At 45.0% G+C, this 20,437-nt stretch overlaps 1 protein-coding gene across 7 annotated transcripts in view; it reads right to left on the reverse strand.

The window, feature by feature from the left end:
* The window catches only part of LOC128332145 (neurabin-1-like), a 160,811-nt gene that overhangs the window by 35,200 nt on the left and 105,174 nt on the right, over positions 1 to 20,437 (reverse strand). For all 7 annotated transcript variants that reach the window (XR_008310581.1, XR_008310580.1, XM_053266575.1 and 4 more), the window contains 4 exons: positions 16,208 to 16,359; positions 5,625 to 5,946; positions 2,348 to 2,429; positions 1,255 to 1,326 (listed from right to left, as the gene is read on the reverse strand). Coding sequence is in view for 5 of the 7 variants with exons in the window: in XM_053266575.1 (XP_053122550.1) it covers positions 1,255 to 1,326; positions 2,348 to 2,429; positions 5,625 to 5,946; positions 16,208 to 16,359 (628 nt within the window). In the remaining 2 variants the exon portion in view is untranslated. The remainder of the gene's footprint in view (positions 1 to 1,254; positions 1,327 to 2,347; positions 2,430 to 5,624; positions 5,947 to 16,207; positions 16,360 to 20,437) is intronic.

A 20,437-nucleotide genomic window follows, 5' to 3' on the forward strand; every position in this document is an offset into this window, starting at 1 on the left:
CGGTGTCGGAAGGAGCTGAACAGCTGAGGGAGAAGGGGTGCGCTCCTTGGTCAAGTCAATGAGTTTCTGACACTTCCCTGGAGGGGTGGAGGGTAAGTCAGTTCCGGGGCGCTTTGGCAGTTTTGACACTCTAGTGTGCACATTGACATCGAGGGCAGCAGCACTCGAAGAGGAGACATACTTTGCTGGCTGTGAAGTAGATAGAGAAGACTTCGATGCTGAGATCGATGTCGAAGATTTTGGTAGGGACGATACAGCTGAAGACACTCCCCTAGCTTTGTGATGGGTCGATGTTGAGGTATGCTGCGATGTCGAACTTGTCAACTTCGATGTAGGGTTGGTACCGAAAGAGGCGCTGATGTAGATTTTGGTGGCGTTTTTGATGTCAGAGTCGAATGACAAGGCGTCCTGGGCACTGAGGGACTCAAAACCTCTTCATAAACCGCCACTCTGAGGCGAAGTGCCTAATTCTTCTGAGTCTGTTTAGAGAAGGACTAGCATATTTTACACAAGGACACATTGTGTTCCTCACCCAAACAGATGAGGCACAGCTCATGGAGGTCCTTAGAGGGGAGTTTGGCATTACAGCCCTCACACCTCTTAAAGGACTTCTTCTCCTTAGCCATTCTGATACACGAAGAAGGATAGTTGAGTCCGTTCCGTGGTCAAAACCAATCATTGTTCATCAGCCGGTCCGCGTTATTAAGCCAAAGAATAGTTTGTCAGCCAGAAATGGGCCATACACTTACATCAGTCCGGTTTTTTAATTAAGAGAATAAAAGCATGAAGAACTCACAAGAGAATTTCTGACCAAGAAAGCGGCAGCCCAAGGTCCAAACGCAAAGGCAGACGGAAAAGAACTGAGGGACGTCGCGTCCAGACCACCTTTAAATAGCATGCTCTGGGTGTGGGCTTGGATGACTCAAGCAGCTGCGGCATGGCTACCACGTGGTTTCTGCACAGGCACAGAACCCATTCTTATGGATCTCGATCACAAGCCTCAGACTCATGAAAGAGCAGAGGCAACTACCTACTTCTTTGTGGTTTAGATAAGCCAGAATTTGTCACAACACCAAATCTGGTAAATCTGGCTTATTCTAACAGTCTGCAAACAAGCCAGGATATAAAACTGGGATTGGATTAATGAGACCATGACTTTGTACGATGTCTAAATGGGAACATTTAAAAAAACATTCTAGTTCCAAACCAACTCCTCAACTTGGAATGCAAAGAAAATGTAGTATGAATAAATACCGGCTATCCAGAGAACCCCTTGTATTTTCTTTTTCCTGCTTCTTGCCTTTACCGCCAGATTTTCTTAGGCCTCTAAAATTAAAGAAAATGTTTACCTTGAGAGTTTTAGAACAAGACAAATTTGTCCTAAGACATTTGTGAAACATTACAAAATAAATTCAGTAGCCACTACATAATTGTCAATTACACACTAAATAATGTTTCAAGTTCCAAAATGATACAATATTAGCTAAGGAAACGGATGACTCTTCTGTTCTGTACACTAGTAAGTACAACCTGCATTCTGAAAGCAATAATGCTCTCTTGGCTGCTACTAGAAATGCTATCTCCCTCCAATCTGAGGACTGCTTGGGAATCCCGACAACATTTCAGCATACCTGTGCCTTGGTTTTCTCTGTCCTAGAACTCTGGCTACCAAGAGCCAAAATTCACATCCCAGGTATGAAGAGAAAAGTAAGAACTACTAATATTTAGACTTTTTTTGTACTCAGGGCATCACTTCATATGATCCATATTTTAGCTATATGCTAGGGCTAAAATATAGCAATAATTTTCATCCTCACTCTGACAAAAGTGAAATCTGAGTACTTCATATAGAACAATGCTCAATAGTTAATCAAGGCATTCCACTCTGACAGCAGCTTTCTATTTAATGCAAGTGAGACAATATACAGACTAACTTCATGTCTGTGAATCCTGCAGTTTTACTAGATTCCTAATGATCCCAAATTAAAACAAAAATCAAGTCAAGATTATATTTTGCCATGATGTATTGGAGCAATAGATTTGTTAATTATATGAACATGTACAGTCTGATCTTAAACATGCCTATACCAAATGGAACATTTCCTATTAAGTGTGCTTAGAAGGTCAGCCTTAGGCAAAACCAAAGTCAAGGCTCGATCATTCAATGATACAAAACCAATTGTTAAGCATCTCAGAAGGCTAAAGGAACAAACAATATCCTATATACAGTTATTCCATTATAAGTATTCTTGAAAAAGGGATAACTAGATGTCTTTAAACTGTGGTTCAGCCAAGTAACATGAAAACTTTAATTAACGTTATATAATAAAATACAAAGAAACCTTACCCAAAATCTGGAAAACGCCTTTTAGACTTCGCTACAGAAGCACCTTCATTCGATTCAGTCTTTTCTTCATTTCTTTTGTCATCTATGTTTAAAAAAACAAACACCACAGAATGATACTATATATAACTTCCAACTCCAGAAGCTCCATATCTTAAAAGAAATTAAATACAAGCATCCTCTAGACATAGCCAACAAAAGAACCTGATAAACATTTCAAAATATATTGTTATTTTGCTTTAGTGAAGATCAATAATAGTGAAGATCAGTAATAAAACACTGCTCTTTTCCTTTAGTGAAGATCATAAGACTGAGACACAGCACACTGACTTGACAGCTCCTTACTGAACAAAACAATTTTTTAAACATTACGTTTAGTAGAAATGTTTTACAACGTTGCCTGCATTAGAATAAAAATATTCACCTTCAAGAACATGAGGCTCAATAATAGTTTAACTTCTAATCCCATGAAGCAGGAACAAATACTGGTTTTTAATTATGCATAGACACAAATTAAAGTGAATAGGGCCTCTTCTGTGCTTTAATCCATTACTGAGTCAAGTCACCTTTACAACTGGAGGAATCTTTGCTAACGAACATAACTGATTTTACATCAAGCATATTTCCCCTAAGGACAGCATTTTTTCACTATTGCTTTGACAGGAATAACTCTCAGCCTGAATCTTACTGGCCATTGGTGATGTGGGATTGGGTAGCAGGAATACAACCCAACCCCCACCACCTCTCCTTTTTCTGTGCCCAAATTGTTCTGACATCCATGATTTGTTCCTTTGTTTGCCAAGATGTTAACCACAGTTAACACAAAGCAGGATATCCTTATTACTGAGGGTCTGAAACCTTTTTAATACGCTAGATTATAAATGCATGTGGTTAATACTAACCATAGTCAAACTATGTATGTATATATGTATGTATGAATTTATTTATTTGTTTGGCTAGCTAGCTAGCTAGCTAGCGCATTTTTATACCACCCCAACCCAAGGTCTCAGGGTGCTTCACAACAAACAAAAAATCAATTAAATACTAAAAACAGTTTTTAAAAAATCAATAAATAATCCAAAATTTAAAAAGTCACAAAGTTAAAAAGCTAAAAGGCCTGGGTAAAAATATGTCTTTAGACACTTTAAAAAAGCTGCTAGAGATGGGGAGACTTATTCTCATGTGAAGCGCGTTCCAAAGTCTCGGGCTGACAACAGTGAAGGCCCGTCCCTGGGTGGCCACCAGACGATATGAAGGTAGCCACAGACGAGCCTCCCCCGATATACACAGCAGACAATGGGGATCACGCAGAAGAAGATGCTCTCTTAAGTACCGTGGGCCTAAGCTGTTTAGGGCTTTATAGTTTATAACCAGCACTTTGTATTTTGCCCGGAAATTTATTGGCAGCCAGTGCAACTCCTGTAATATAGGAGTAATATGGTCTCTTCGGGATGACCTGGAGACCAACCTGGCAGCCACATTTTGTACTAATTGCAGTTTCCAGACTACGTACAAAAGCAGCCCCACATAGAGCACATTGCAGTAATCAAGTCTGGAGATTACCAACAAGTGTTCTACTGCTTTGAGATCATGAACCTCAAGAAACGGACACAGCTGGCGTATCAACCGAAGATGATAGAAAGCGCTTCTGGCCACTGCCTCAACCTGGGGAACCAAGGAAAAGTGTGGATCCAGAAGCACTCCCAGACTGCGTACCTGTTCCTTCTGAGGAAGTGTGACCCCATCTAGAACAGGTAGATCAATATCGCTTCCCGAGTGACGACCCCGCACAATAAGTACCTCCATCTTGTCTGGATTCAGTCTCAGTTTATTATCCCTCATCTAGCCCATTACTGCTTCCAAGCAGGCATTTAGGGAGGATATGCCTTCTCCCGATGTTGTTGACATGGAGAAGCCTGAATAGCTCCGCTGGACAAGAGCCTGCGGAAGCAATACGGGCAGAAAAGAAACACTTCTTTGCTGCACGTATAGCCAGAGCATAGATCTTTAAATGCGCTCTATGTCGCAATCTGTCGGATTCGAATCGAGTCTTCGTCCACTTGCGCTCCAGTCATCTACCTTGCCGCTTCAGCTCCCGCAGATCTTCCGTATACCAAGGAGCCATTTTTGAAGTGGGTTGGAGAGAACGCTTAGGAGCGATTATGTCTACTGCCCTGGTCAGCTGATTATTCCAATTCTCCACCAGGGCATCAACAGGATCGCCGGAATGGCCAACATTAAATCCTTCCAAGGCTTCTTGGAATCTTATTGGATCCAATAACCTTTTTTGATGGACCATTCTAATAGGTCCCTCACCCCTGCAGAGGTGGGGCGCAACTGTGAGTCCGACCTTAACCAGATGGTTGTCCGGTCCATGACAACGGGGAAATCACAGGAGTCCCCACCCATGGAACACCACCCTGATCAGAATGAAAGATCAGATCAGGAGTATGACCAGCAACATGTGTTGGTCCAGAGACCACTTGGGATAGGCCCATAGTTGTCATGGCTGCTATGAACTCCTGAGCTGCACCAGACAACCTGTTCCTGAAGTGGATATTGAAGTCACCCAGCACCATAAACTTGGGGGACTCCAACGCTAAACCCGAGACCAAGTCCGCAAGCTCAGTTAGGGACTCTGTTGGGCAGCGGGGTGATCGGTACACCAACAGAAGTCCCAATCTATCCCTGGTCCCCAAACGTAAATACACATAATGCATAATGACAAATCATAGTTCAGGACAGCAATAGAGGGTGAGGAAATTCATACACTAGAAGAAGTAAATGAATGCAAGGGAACAAAATAATCCTGACTGATCCCAAAGTTAGTGTCTGCGCTGGTGCTACAAGCCACTATGCTGAGAAAATATGTCAGTGGAGTTGGAAGAAATGATACAAATATCGGAACAAATAATGCGTGTTTGCATGGCAAATTGACACTGTGCTAGTATAGTCACATTAGGCAACATGAATGTATCAGCAACAGTCATCGTCCTGTTGACATTAGCATAGAGGTGGGGCACAAATCCATTCTATAGCACAGTTCATGATTGGAAGAAACAATTCATCTACATGTCATCCTAGAGTACACTAAGCACCACGGGAAACATAATGATATACTGTGTAACTTGTTATAATGGGATTGCACTAGGGAATCTGCTTAGTAAGACAGACTTCTCTTACTTGCCTAACAAATCATGCCGATTTCTGTGTCACTGTAGCTAGACAGGTTTCTAGGAAGGAGTGCTGAAAATATACTTGGCAAAGACCTTAACGTTACCTTTGTTCTCTCTTCCTTTGCCTTTTGATTCCCGGTGCTTAACATTTCTGCAGTATCCTGAAGGAGAACTTGGGGCTTCATCATCATTAGGCGCACACTGAGTTGTTACAGGACTATTTTCTCTGTTGGATTTATATACTGGAGAAGAGTGCAAAGAAACTGATGGACTTGATTCTAATAAATTATCAGTGCTTTCAGCACACATATGCTTATCAACTCTTTGTTCTGCATCATTCTGCTCTGAAGAAGTTGGTTTTTCTGTCACTTCTGAAGACTTGTTCTGGATGTTTTCCTTTGTATCTTCCTCCTCCTCCTCCTCCTCCTGAAAACAGGTTGAAAATATTAAAGTGTTTGAATTAAGTTCTAAGACTGTCTAGGAGCAGGTATCTGAATTACCACCTTTTCCTGAGTGAACCAGTCCCTTTACTAGGGATGTGTGAACCGGCACAAGGTTGAGCTGGATCGCCACCAAACTGGTCTGGCTTGACCACGGGCCAATCCCCACCCCAACCCGCTCGGGAGTTCTAATGTTAATTTTTTAAAAAGAAAAATTATTTTAGAATCACTCACCGGTGGGTCCGGCGGCCTCAGGGGCTTGCTGGTGTGGCCACGGGGGTTCTCTGCACTCTTCCTCTCCCCCGCTGGCTTCCCCCTCCAGTCCTCTAAGGGCCATTCTGGCCCTTTCCCTGGTGGCAGCAGCCATTCTGGAGACTGCGGCATTTACAACCTGGCCATTGGCATGGCCGGGTCATGACCCAGGCCACGCAAATGGCCAGGGCGCATGTGCGGCAGCCTCCACCAGAGAAAGGGCTGGAACTGTCCTTAGAGGACTAGGAGAAGGCTGATGGAGGAGAGGGAGACTGAGGAGAACACCCTAGCGGCCGGCATCAGCACCCCTCCACCAGACCCACTGATGAATGACTCTAAAATAAAATAAAAATTAATGTATCGTTAGAACCCCTGAACCAGCTCAAATTCAAGCCAAGCTGCGGGGATTTGTTCAGTGGCACAAAATCGAACATGTCTAGTTCTGTTTGATTCTGGACATGAACTGAAGAAAATGGTTTTGTGCACACTCCTACCCTTTACAAGCTCGTCTTCCAAGGCCTGACCCAAGTTGCCAACTTTCAAAGGTTAGGCAGGTTGCTAACAGGGACTGGGCTTTTTTTGGTAGTGGTGTCCAGGTTGTAGAACACCCTTCCCAGAAATATTTGCTTGGCATCTGCTCTTCTTTCCTTTCAGTACCAAGTTAAATCTGCTTTGTGTGAGGTTTTGATGAGAGGTAATTGCTGCTTTAAAAAAAAAAAATCACCAGTTTAATTCTGCTGCTACAATGCTTATTTCAGTTTTGTTTACATTTGTTTCTATTCAGTTTCTAAACTGGTTTCCCCCCAACATGCTTATGCTGGCAGCCTTAAAGAGTATAATGGGGAAAAGCAGGGTAGAAATATTTCAAATAAATATTTGCTATGAGAATACGAAGATTAAGTTTAGTCACAGAAATATATGCACAACTTTGATCAAACATTTCTACTATTCAAAATCAATCTTTAAGACTTGTATGAAAATATATTTTCTCTAGTTGCAGCAAGGTCAATGTCCTACAACAGAACTGGCTTCCCACAGCAGTCAGACTATGCGGTAAAGTTCCCACACTAGCAGCACACATCCATAAGAACAGCCCTGCTGGATCAGGCCCAAGGCCCATCTAGTCCAGCATCCTGTTTCACACCGTGGCCAACCATATGCCTCTGGGAAGCCCACAGGAAAGAGCTGAGGGCATGCCCTCTCTCCTGCTGTTACTCCCCTGCAACTGGTACTCAGAGGCATCTTGCTGCTGAGGTTGGAGGTGGCCTAAGTCTAGCTGCCACTGACAGATCATCCTCCATGAATTTATCTAACCCTTTCTTAAAGCCATCCAGGCTGGTGACTGTCACATCTTGTGACAGAGAATTCCATAGGTTTCTTATGCGTTGTATGAAAGAGTACTTCCTTTTGTTGGTCCTAAATTCCTTGGCAATCAGTTTCATTGGACGACCTCTGATACCAATGAGAGAGGAAGAAAAATTTCTTTATCAACTTTCTCCACACCATGTATGATTTTATAGGACCTCTATCATGTCTACCCTCAGTCGTCTTTTTTCTAAACTAAAAAGCCCCAGGTGTTGTAGCCTTGCCTCATATGGAAGGTACTCTAGGCCCCTTCTCCAGTTCTATGATGTCCTATCTGAGGTATGCTGACCAGAACTGTATTTATTTATTTACTACATTTTTATACTGCCTTTCTGCCTTGACAAAGGCACCCAAAGTGCTTTACAATATTAAAAGAGGCAAATAAAATATTAATAAAACATTGTCTCAGGCTGTTGGTCTTTTCAGGAGCTGAGGACAAGAGCACCCTGGCCTGGGTGCCTCCTTTCTTGCCTTCCTCTCAGGGCACGCTGGTCTTTCTGTACTCCTGTATCAGGGCACACTGGTCTTTCTGTACTCTTGTACTTCTGTACAAAGAGCATTATAATATTAGCAGTTTTATTTTCAATCCCCTTCCTAATGATTCCAAGCATAGAATTGGCCTTTTTCACAGCGGCTACACACCAAGTTGATACTTTCAACAAGCTGTCCACCACGACCCCAAGATCCCTCTCCTGGTCAATCACTGACAGCTCAGATCCCATCAGTGTATATATGAAGTTGGGGTTTTTTGCCCCAATATACATCACTTTACACTTGCTGACATTGAATGGCATTTGCCATTTTGTTGCCCTTTTCCCCAGTTCAGAGAGATCCTTTTGGATCTGTTTTGCATTTCACTACCCCCCAAATAGTTTGATGAAATCTGCCAATTTGGCCACCTTGCTGCTTACCCCAACTTCTTGATTATTTATGAATAAATTAAAAAGCACTGGTCTCAGTAAAACAGGTTGCTTACCTGTAACAGATGATCTGGAGGTGATCCGTTGTATTCATAAAGAATGGGTTCTGCGCCTGCGCAGGGACCTCGCAGACCGACTGACTAGCTCCTCGCGACGCCTCCAACCGCCCTGCACGTGATCGTGTCCATACTTTAATAGGCGGTTGGGGCATGTCTTCCTCAGTTTCTGCAGACCGCCAGACACCGTCGTGCATACTGACGATCCTTCTTGAAACTTCAATTTCACCGCCTTGATGTTGCGGGGAGGCTGGGTGGGTATTATGAATACAACGGATCACCTCCAGATCATCTGTTACAGGTAAGCAACCTGTTTATCTGGATCGTGATCCGTTGCATTCATAAAGAATGGGTGATTAGCCAGCTTCCCGCTTTGGCGGCGGGTCATCAAGGCAGCACCCTCTTCAGGATACTCCGACCAAACTCTGCATCTTTCGCTTGCCGTATGTCCAAAGCATAATGCTTCACAAAAGGATGACATGAGGCCCATGTGGCTGCCCTACAGATCTCCGGCAGTGGCACACCTGCCAAATTTGCTGCTGATGCTGCATAAGCCCTCGTCGAATGCGCTTTAATAGAACTTGGGGGTGTCACACCCTGAGCATTATATGCCAGCCGCACGGCACGTACAATCCACTGCGCGAGCCGCTGACGCGTCACTGATAAGCCCTTAGGCTTGCCACGGTAAAGTACAAACAACTTGTTCGTTCTCCTTATGGACCTAGTGGCGTGCAGATAATACAGCAAGGAACGCCTTACATCTAGCGTATGCATCTTGATTTCCAACTGCGTCTGTGGGCTTTGGAAGAACACGGGAAGCACGATATCCTCATTGATATGAAACTCCGACACTATTTTGGGCCTGAACCTAGGATCCAGGCGCATCACTACTTTCCCTGGGTAAATTTGGGTGTAGGGCCGATCAGCCCGTATCGCAGCCAATTCGCCCACCCTACGTGCTGACGTCATTGCTATTAAGAATACAGTCTTTAAAGTCAGCATGCCCAAGGGCGCAGCCCCCAAAGGTTCAAACGGTGCTTCCGTCAATGCATTCAAAACTAAAGTTAAGTTCCATTGCTGAACGGGACGCCGAACAGGTGGGTACATGTTATTAACCCCTTTTAGGAATTTCTTAATCTTGGGGTGTGAAAACACAGTCTTTCCATCCCAGCCACCATGCCCGGCAGATATAGCCGCCAGGTGCACCCGAAGTGACGAGTTTGCCAAGCCGGACATTTTCAAGGTCGTCATATACAGCAACACCTGCATGATAGTCGCCCGTTTAGGGAAGAATCCTTTCCTTCCCGCATAGCTGCGAAATCTCTTCCATTTACTATTGTAATTACGCCGAGTTGAAAGCCTCCTACTATTAAGTAGGATCCTTTTCATTAACCTATCAGCCACGCTGTCAGCTTCAGCGTGTGTAGTTGTGGGTGTAAGATCATCCCCCTTTCTCGACTTAGCAAGTCCGGGTAAACGGGAAATTGGTGATACCGGCCCTTCGACAGCTTCAGCAGAAGAGCGAACCACGGTTGTCTGGGCCACCATGGAGCCACCAGAACCCCCTGCGTCTCGTCTCTGAGAATTTGCGCTAATACCCTGGGGACCAGCGGTTGTGGGGGGAACAGGTAATATAGGTCCTCCCTCCAGAGAAGCTGGAACGCATCTCCCAGTGAGTGTTTGCCATGTCCTGCACGAGAGCAATAACTCTGACATTTTTTGTTCGCAGCAGTGGCAAACAAATCTATTTGAGGCGTACCCCACTTCTTGAACAGCAGCCGAAGGTAACACTCGCTCAATTCCCATTCGTGCTGCTGGTTCAGCTGAAACGACCTGCTCAGCATGTCCGCCTGAACATTGTCCTCCCCTTTGATGTGCAACGCCATAGGGCGTATGGAGTTCGCAATACACCAGGTCCACAGACGCTGGCTCAAATGACACAGGGTTCGGGACACCGTTCCACCTTGTTTGTTGAGGTAAGCTATGGCGGTTGTGTTGTCGAGGTTCACTTGTACAACCCTTCCCTGCAACTGGGGGCGGAAAGCCTTCAACGCCAAAAACACCGCTAAAAGCTCCAGATAATTTATGTGCTTCAGTTTTTGCTGTGGAGTCCACCGACCCTGTACTTGACAATGACCACAATGTGCTCCCCAACCCCATAGGGAGGCGTCCGTTGTCACCCAAAAGGATGGTGTCCAGGGTCGGAACTCCCTTCCTGAGAGTAGATTGTCTCGTTGAATCCACCACCGTAGTGACCTCAGGACACTGACAGGGATGAGTAACATCTTTTTCTGGTTGTCCACATTCGGACGGAATTTGCGGAGGTACCACAACTGAAGGTCGCGCATATTTAGACGGGTGTAAGCTACAGTAGAGTTGCAGGATGCCATTAGCCCCAGAAGCCTCTGGACGGCCTCCGCTGGTTGACGTGGCAACTTCTCGAACAGAAGCACTAAATCCCTTATCTGTTCGTACCGTGACTCCGGCAGAAAAGCCCGCTTCTTCGCCAAATCCAGTATCGAGCCTATAAAGTTCACTTGCCTTTGGGGGTCTAATTTGGATTTCTTCCAATTCACATTGATTCCCAACTGTTGAAGCAGTTGCAAGACCAATCGTGTCTGAGAAAGTAACCCTTCTCTGTCTGCGCTCACCATAAGCCAGTCGTCGAGGTAAGGGTACAGCCTTAGGCCCTCTGTTCTTAAGAACGCTACGACTGTTGCCATCACCTTTGTGAACACACGCGGGGCTGTTGAGAGCCCGAATGGCAAAACTGTGTACTGGTACGCTGTATCGCCTACTGTGAAACGAAGGAACCTTCTGTGATTCTCGCGAATCCCTATGTGAAAATAGGCATCCTTCAAATCCAAGGTGATTGCCCATTCTTCTTTTAGTAAGAGATGCAGAATGCCCTGTAAAGTGACCATTCTGAACTTCCTCGTCTCTATATAACAGTTCAGCTCTCTTAAATCCATTATTGCCCTTATTCCCCCATCCTTCTTGGGGATCTGAAAATATCTGGAGTAAAACCCCCTCAGTCTGTCCATCCACGGCACACGCATTATTGCTCGTTTCTCCAGCAGTACCTGCACTTCGTCCTGAAGTGCCAGTGTTGACCTGGTGTATTTCACACCCTGGAAAGGTGGCAAATTCTTGAACTCTATTGCATAGCCATAAGTTATAATTTTCAGCACCCACTGATCTGATGTTATGTTGTGCCACGCATTGGCGTGGCGTGCCAATTTGATGGATACATTGGCTAACGCGAGGCTGTTCTCGGGAGCCTCGGGTACTCTGGCTAATGCGAGGCTGGTGTTGGAGGCCTTTGGTATTGTAGTTGGTGTCGATGTGCGGTGTTGCAGTGGATGGACCTTCACTTCAAAGAGACTGCTTTGATTGGTCTTTAGCAACCCTCTGGCCTTTAGGTTTCTGATAATAGGGCCTATTCCTTTGATAAGGCTTGTTTTGTCTCCTGTAGTCTCTTCGATCCTGTTTATTAGAATACCTATTTTGCTGTCTTCCGTAGGGGCGACTACGAGACTGCTGACTAGCTGAAGAAGTGGATGTCATGAACGTTTTTGCCGTGACCTTCATCTTTTTCCAGGATTCCATGGTGTCATCCGTAGAGTCTGCAAATAGCCCTTTCCCATCAAAGGGCAAATACTCAATTTTATCTTTCATTTCTGGCTGTAAGTTAGTAGACCTCAGCCACGCGTGACGCCGCAAAGTAATAGCTGTTGCCATTGCCCGCGATTCCGTCTCCGCTAAATGCTTGTACGTGCTCAGCAACTGCCTGGTCACCACCGTAGACTTCTCATAGGTCTGTGCTAGAGCCTTTTGTAAATCATCTGCCGACAACGTGGACGAGTCCTGGAAAAAAGTGTCCCACAGATGGTGGGCATATCGTGTCATACATGCAGCATAATTAGCGATTTTCACTGCTAAACTGGATGTAGAATAAACTCTACGTCCCAGGACATCAAGCTTTCTCCCCTCTTTATCAGCAGGGGTAGTATGGCGTTGTGCACCCTTTGACGATGCACACTCCACCACTAAAGAGTTCGGGTCTGGGTGCCTCACCAGGTAAGTGTTATCAACTTCTTGCACCCTATACAAACTCTCCAACTTTCTCGAAGTGGGCGTTGAAGTCCTCAAAACAGTCCATGCCGACTGTGCCGCCTTCGTAATTGCCGGAATCATTGGTAGCGACACAGGGTGAGTGACCTTAGCTTTTGCCATCATATTATACACAGGATCTTTCAGGTCTAAGACTGGTAGCTGAATTTCCAGGCCCAAAGCTTCCGCCATCTCACGTAGTTGCGCATGGTACGCTTTCAGTTCCTCTGAGGGAGAGATCGAGGTACCCGGCGCAACCTCCTCTGGAGGGTCAGGCTCTCTGGGCTCGTGCATGGTGCTTGCCTCAGTGTCTGACAAATATGATGTGTCTGAGTCGCTGTTCCTACTGCTTCAAGTCTCATGTGATGAAACACACTGCGTAGCAGGGACAAGGTTAGAAGGTGCCCCTTGCAACGACACCTGGGGACGTATGGATTCTGAGCGGTGTGGCAAGGACGGGTTATTTTGCAGCAACCTGGCCTCCAATGGGCGCTGCCGCTTTGGCAGTGGATCTTCACGAAGCGACTGCTGCGCCTTCCAAATTTTGTATTCCGCATAATCTGGTGGAAAAAACACTTCGGGGTTGTGGCGGAAACCACAAGCATGTGTGATGCGGCCCACAGGAAGAGACGTGGCCGTTGATGCATCTGCCGTTCGTGCCCGAATAGGTATCGGCTTCGGCAGATTATGATGTTCCACCAAAGGAGTCATGAGCTGTCGAATGGGACTCGTGGCTGCTGAAATGAGTCGAGTAGTCTCTGGAGTATGCACGGAGGGTCGCCCTGGAGACGCAGACGGAGTCTTAGGCACTGCTGTCCCACTCAGCTGGTCGTAGGTAAACCCGTGAAAGGTCGACCCGGAAGGCGTGCCTTCACTAGAATCCAATAAGGCCAACAATGGAGTCCGAGTTTTCTGCACAACAGTTTGTTCCTGCATGACTCCCTCACCAAAGTCCATATAGTCCTCCGAATGATAAGTCACCCTGGGGGACGCCGGAGAGTGAATTGGGGTTCTTGCAGGAGTTAAGTCCGCCACCAGCCGGTGTCGGTCTCCAGTCTGGAAAACACTCGGTGTTGAAGCAGTACATTGTTCTGGAACCTGAACTCCCGCAATCTGTGTAGACGAGGCTTGGAACTCCGACACCTTCGGTATCGAGTCGAACCCCGTCGACGCCGACAGCAGCGGGTCTATCGATGTCGATGGCGAAGTCGACGCCGGTAATGCCCGATCTCTAGATTCTCTTCGATGTCGAGCTTTCTATGCCGACGCGTGCTCGTGCCTCGACGTCGATCTCGACGCCGACCTCGATGTCGATGGCGAACCTTCCGATGACGGGGAACTTTGTTGCACCCATGGAGACGGAGTCACCTTTAAAGTAGTATCCCAATCTTCCGCCTCGGTCTGTAAACCCGTCGGCGAAGGAGTCCTACTACGGACTCGTGTCTTTTTGGATCTCTTCCTCGGCGGCGAGGAAGCGCCCTCTTCGTCTGTGGAGGAATATCGCGCCTTTTTGTGTTTGCGCCTCTTCTTCTCCACACTCCCGGGCCTTTTAAACTCCTCTTCCATAGTGGCTTTAGACTGCGATGAGGCAGAGTCCACAACAGGAGGAATCGAAGTCGACGGTATCGTAACGCTCGTTACCGACATCGATGTCGAGGGCCCCGAGCCCGGCCTCGGCGTCGGGGGTCTAAGTGCGTCCTCGTACAGTGCCGCCCGCAAACGCAATGCCCGATTTTTCAAAGTTTGTTTGGAGAAAGAGCAACAAATCTTGCAGTTCATCGGGTTATGTTGCTCACCAAGACAAAGCAGGCAGGCATCATGTGTATCCGTTGATGGTAATTTTGCTCTGCAGTTAGTGCAGCGCTTGAAAGTTGTTTTAACCGCCGCTTTCGACGCCATAGCACTCAGCGTCTCACGGCCAATAATAATGTTCCAATTTACGAAATTCTTAAGGGATATCCAAAAAACGTAGTCCAAAACAGTCCAAAGGTCAAAGCCAAACGTAGTTCCGAATCCGTTCCAGTCGTTGTACCGTGAAAAACTATTAATATACCGAGGAGCAATCGATCTGAGGTTTAGACGCAATGGCGGTCTAAAAGAAACTGAGGAAGACACGCCCCAACCGCCTATTAAAGTATGGACACGATCACGTGCAGGGCGGTTGGAGGCGTCGCGAGGAGCTAGTCAGTCGGTCCGCGAGGTCCCTGCGCAGGCGCAGAACCCATTCTTTATGAATGCAACGGATCACGATCCAGATCAGAGATCCTTTTGGAACTCCCAGAGCCCGTAATCACCAGGGTGGATACTCTACCTCTGGCCCACAGTGAGGTGATACAGGGAGGATACCTCTAATCCACATTAAATTGGAATGTTCAAGTATTTTGATATATTTTATTAACACAACTTTAGTCTAGTGCAGAAGTAATGCAGCTGCTCTACTAACCACACTTAGAGAAGGAGTATAGGACTTAGCCCACACATCCCAGACACCCTTTACCAAGATTCTTAACCAGCTTCAGCAAGCTCTGTTTAAAGAGTAAACTCTAGTCAAAGTGGCAGAGAAAAGGGGGATGGATTTGTGCTCTAGAGGCTAAAATGAGGGAGTGCATAATATCCCATCCTTTTGAAAAGTTTTGTTGAAAAGGGGTATATAAATGTTTGTAGTAATAATAGTATGGCCTGTTCCTGATCATTAAGAGTCAGACCAAATTACACTGCTCTGGCCCATGAAGACCCAAGATGTCTGCAGGATCTGTAAAAATGAATGCAGTTTATAATAAAAATATAGTTAGGTAAATGCAGTAGTCTTGATGAAACTAAAGTCTGCACATGTGGCTACTTTCTCTTCATCAGACTTGGCATATTACTGTGAAATACCACCACAGTAAATGTGTGAAGCATTCATACTGAAGGCACAGCACTCTCAAGCAAAGGATCTCAACAGAGTCCCCACTCTACATACTTGCATTCACAAGGCTTTAGTGGGAATGGGAGACCTATCTCTACAGCCCATGTTCCATCCAGTCCTCCCTCTATGCTTGATGCGAGTTGTTTGCAATGCATGAATACCTAGTAAGGAACAGAGCCAGAGGTCATGTATATAGGCAGGCATCAAGAATCTTCTGTACATAGACATTATCCCTCGGTGAGAACACCTCCGCCCAAAGTTTTTATTTCCCTCTTTAACTGATGGTATGCACATTTTCAAGGAATTCTATGAGATTGCAATTCCCCAAGAATATGCTTATCAGGAAAACATTCTTATCAAGTTCTGCCAATGCACCAGCACTTTGGATCTGACAATAAGTGTGAAGCTGCAAGACAGAGAAGGGCAAGGGTGAAATTGCCTACATACTGTTTCAGTATGAATGTTGTGACTAAATTCAGTTGCTTAGAAAGCAGGGGAGAACAAACACACACAAGGGACCCTTCTATGTCAACCATCCAAAAATGCTAATATAACTAATTTCATAAATGCATTCACTACTAAGTTAAAAATAGAACAACAACAACAACAACAAAAATCAAATGAACATTGTACCTGTGAATTTACATCTTTCTGTCCAGTCCCAAGAGATTCCTTTAGCTTTGATCGAGAAGGTGGTTGACGTTTTACTTTCAAGGCAAGCTGAGCTTTTGCTTTGTGCACACTGGTGTCTAACCTTGGTGTATCCCCAACAAAAGCATCAAAATCTATAAAAACAACCATAATTGTCTTTAAAAGGCTATCCCAGTAGCAAAAGATATCCCAGTATCTCTTTCTCAACAGGATCAATCAGTCCTCACTTTGCTTCAGCAAGGTGTCTGCATCACATGCCTTCGGACCATGCCCTAAGGTCACATTTCCATTTGTCTAACACCACAGCTGGGCCAACAAAACAAACAAAATATACTTTATTTTGTATCTAGTACTCCATAACAATTCTGACTTCTTTTTACAATTTTACAAGATGAAAAAAACAGGTTGTTTACCTGTAGCGGGTGATCTTTTGGTGATCTATGTTCACTCACAAAATGGATTCTGTGCCTATGAAACCACCCCTGTGGAAGAATTCTTCAGCTCCTCAAGGCACCCTTTGACGCCACCAAGCACGAGGTGTGTCTGATATTTCCGGCTGTTAGAGCATCTATTACTCAATCCCTGAATGACTGCTATAAGGTCCAATGAAACATGGATAAGGACAGGTAAGTGATTATTACTGTGGAGACAACCTAGCAGCGGGGAGGCGAGGCAGTTCTTGTGAACGAACATGGATCACCAAATGATCACCTGTTACAGGTAAGCAACCTGTTTATCTGGTAAGGTGATCTGTGTTCTCTCACGAAATGGGTAACTGGCAAGCTCACTTAGGCGGTGGCAAACGCTAGGATGTAATCAGAGCAGCTTTTTAAGAACTGCCCAGCCGAAGTTGGCGGCTGCCACTTAGCAGATATCCATAGAATAATGTCTTACAAAAGGTAGGTCCGAAGACCATGTCACTGCTTTATACATGTCCATCATACTTATTCTGGACATATGAACTGCTCTAATAGATTGTGCCTTGACTCCAGACGGAGGCTTTACCTTCTGTATGTTGTGGCACGTGAAAGTTAGCTAGTTTCAACTAGCCAGTGTGAAAGTTTTTGTCTGGAGATGGGTTGTTCTTTTTTCTTTCCTTTGAAGGACACAAATAGTTGTGGAATTTCCTGAAAGTTTTCATTCTTTCCAAAAGATTATGTCTTGGTTTATATGAAACTCTGAGAGTATCTTAGGTTTAATGGTTGGATCTGTCCGCATCAAGACTTTGTCTGAAAATAACTGTGTGTAAGGCGAGTCAATCCTAAGAGCTGTAAGTTTGCTAACTCTCCTTGCTGAGGTTATGGCCACTAAGAACACAGTTTTTATGGAGAGGAACCTTCAGTGAGGCTAGAGGTTTGAAGAGAGGTTCCCTTAGCAAAGAGAGGAACTAACAAAAGACTCCAGGGTTCAACAGGTTATCTAATTGGGGGGAAATAAGTTATTAATTCCTTTCAAGAACCTTTTGAAATCAGGATGAGAGAAGACAGGCCATGCATCTCATACTGCCGGATAGAGCCCTTGTAGAAATTGAATCCCCAAGTTTTCTCACAGTGTGTGAATCTCTTACATTTGCATTTGTAATTGTGCCTTGTTGATTCTTTCCTTTGGTTTAGGAGGATGTCATCTAGAAATTGATCTTTCATGCTGTCAGGGTCAACACTTGGAGGTTGTGGTGGAAGACATGACCTGCTCCCTGGGACAACAGATTGTGACAGGAAGGTAGACGGCAGTATTGTAACTGTGACAAGCGAAGTAGGATAGGAAGCCACAGTTGTCTGGGCCACCATGGGCTGAGTAGAATGCATGGTGTGTCCTCTTAAAGGGTTTTGCTTAGTATCTTGGATAACAGAGGAAATGGGGGGCAGGGGAGAGGTAACAGAGGTTCTCCTTCCATGGCATTTAAAAGGCATCCCCCAGTTGAGTCTTTCCCCAGACGTGCTCTGGAGCAGTAAAGTTTGCGTTTCTTGTTGTTTTGTGTTGCAAATAGGAGGGTTCCCCCCTTTTTTTTGAAGAAGTTGTGGAGAATCTCTTGTTTTTATCTCCCATTTGTGTTGCTGTCAGAAGTGCAATTCTCTGCTGAGAGTTGTCTAGACACTCCCTTAATGTGAAGGGCCATTGGGAGTACACCATGGTGTAGGCTCCATATGTGAATTGCTAGATTCAAAAGGATTGGGAGACTGTCCCCCTTGTTGATTCAGATAGCAATTGCTGTTGTCTTGTCTAGTAAGATCTGTAAGATTTTTTGATTAGTGGAAGAAAGGATTTCAGTGCATGTAGCACTGCTAGGAGCTCCAGAAAATTTATGCGTAGAGAGCTTTGTTGTGGGGGAGAATGCTCTGTAAGGTCATCGTTCTCAATTTTCTTGTTTTACACATTTGTTTAGGTGACGTAGGTCCAGGATGGGACGGAGACTTCTGTCCTTTTTGGGAATCTGAAACTATCTCAAGTAGAAGCCCCTCCTTTGATTTCTTTGAGAAACTGGTTCTATTGTCCCCTTTCCCAGCAAAGATTCCTGTAGTGTAGAAGTTGGGTGGGTTGTATTTTATCCCTGAAAAAACAGGGAGTGTGGTGCACTCTATGGCATATCCTGTTATAACACTGAACACCCATGGATCTGATGTTATGCGATACCATGTTTGCAAACAACAGGCAAGCTTGATATTGGAAGAGTTTTCTGAACGAATGAGGCACTTGATCATGGGATCAAAGATTTTGTTCTTACTGGTTTTGTTGCTTCTTTATTGTTTTTGTTTCTGTACACAAGGGTTTTTTTAGGTTGTATCTCGATGAGCTTCTGTAGTCTTTATGATCAGACTGCTTCTACTGAAATTTTTATCTTGTGTAACTTTTGAATTTCTGGGAGTAGGCTTGTTGGGATAGTGTAGAGGTAAATGTTTTTGTGGTGTACCACTATTTTTTTTCATTTTCTCATTGGTCTCTCATTGGTCTCATCAGTCTGTGAGCTGAAAAGACTTCTCCATCAAACGGCTTCCTTAATGATATCCTTCATATCATTATGAAGGGAGGTTGACCAAAGCCACGTGAGTCATCTTAGGAACACTGAGCCTGCAAGGAAATGGGATTCCATTTCTGTTAGGTGTTTAGCTGTGCTCAAGTATTGTCTAGCGACATCAGCAGACTTTGCTAACACAGCTTTAAGCTTACCCCAAACACCTTCTGGTACATCTTTAAATCATCTTTGAAATTGTCCCAAATAGAACAACAGTATCTAACCATTCAGGCCATGCAGTTGGCTATCTTAACAGGCAGACATGATGCTGAATAGAACTTATGGCCCATGGTGTCCAATTTACTGCCTTCCTTGTCTACTGGGGCTGAATGTCTTTCCCCCGATTTACTGCCCATGGCAATCCACCATCAAGGAGTTTGGTGGTGAGTGTCTGAAAAGGAAAGGGCATGATTGTGAGCCAGCGTGGTGTAGTGGTTAGAGTGCTGGACTAGGACCAGGGAGACCCGAGTTCAAATCCCCATTCAGCCATGATACTAGCTGGGTGACTCTGGACTAGTCACTTCTCTCTCAGCCAAACCTACTTCACAGGGTTGTTGTGAAATAGAAACTCAAGTATGTAGCACACTGCTCTGGGCTCCTTGGAGGAAGAGCGGGATGTAAATGTAAAAATAAATAAATAAATGATTCTTCCTGAATCCTATAGAAGTTTTCTAATCTTTTTGAAGTGGAGGTAGAAGCTGTTGGGGCTTCCCAAGCTGATTTTGTAGTTTGTTAGAACCAGTAGCATAGGAGTGAAGCCTGTTGTACAGAGGTAGACAAGGAAATGAAGTCGCAGACTTCAAGTGAAGATAGGATCCTTCACTTCTTGGGTCAGATTTTCATTTCCAAACCCAGAACCTTGGCCATTTGCAGGGGAGCAACAGCAGAAGACAGAGTATGCATGGTTTCAATGGAGACGAGGGCATAGGAACAACTATCTCAAAGACTTCTTCATCTCCAGGAAGAGTAACCCCTATGTCTTCTCCTTCAAACATACCATAAGAGCCCTGATGTGGGGGATCATCCACCACTCACCAGTGCCCTCGGAAAAACCCCTTGATTATTATTTTTTAAAGCAAAAATCAAATCATGATTATGATTTCTCCAGTGACTCAGATGAGAGTTCATCACAGACAGAAAATCCCTCTGATCCATCACCGGACAAAAATGTCCCTAACCAACCATCAAAACTGCCCTATGAA

The sequence above is a fragment of the Hemicordylus capensis genome, chromosome 1 (genome assembly GCF_027244095.1).
Source record: "Hemicordylus capensis ecotype Gifberg chromosome 1, rHemCap1.1.pri, whole genome shotgun sequence".
NCBI lineage: Eukaryota > Metazoa > Chordata > Lepidosauria > Squamata > Cordylidae > Hemicordylus > Hemicordylus capensis.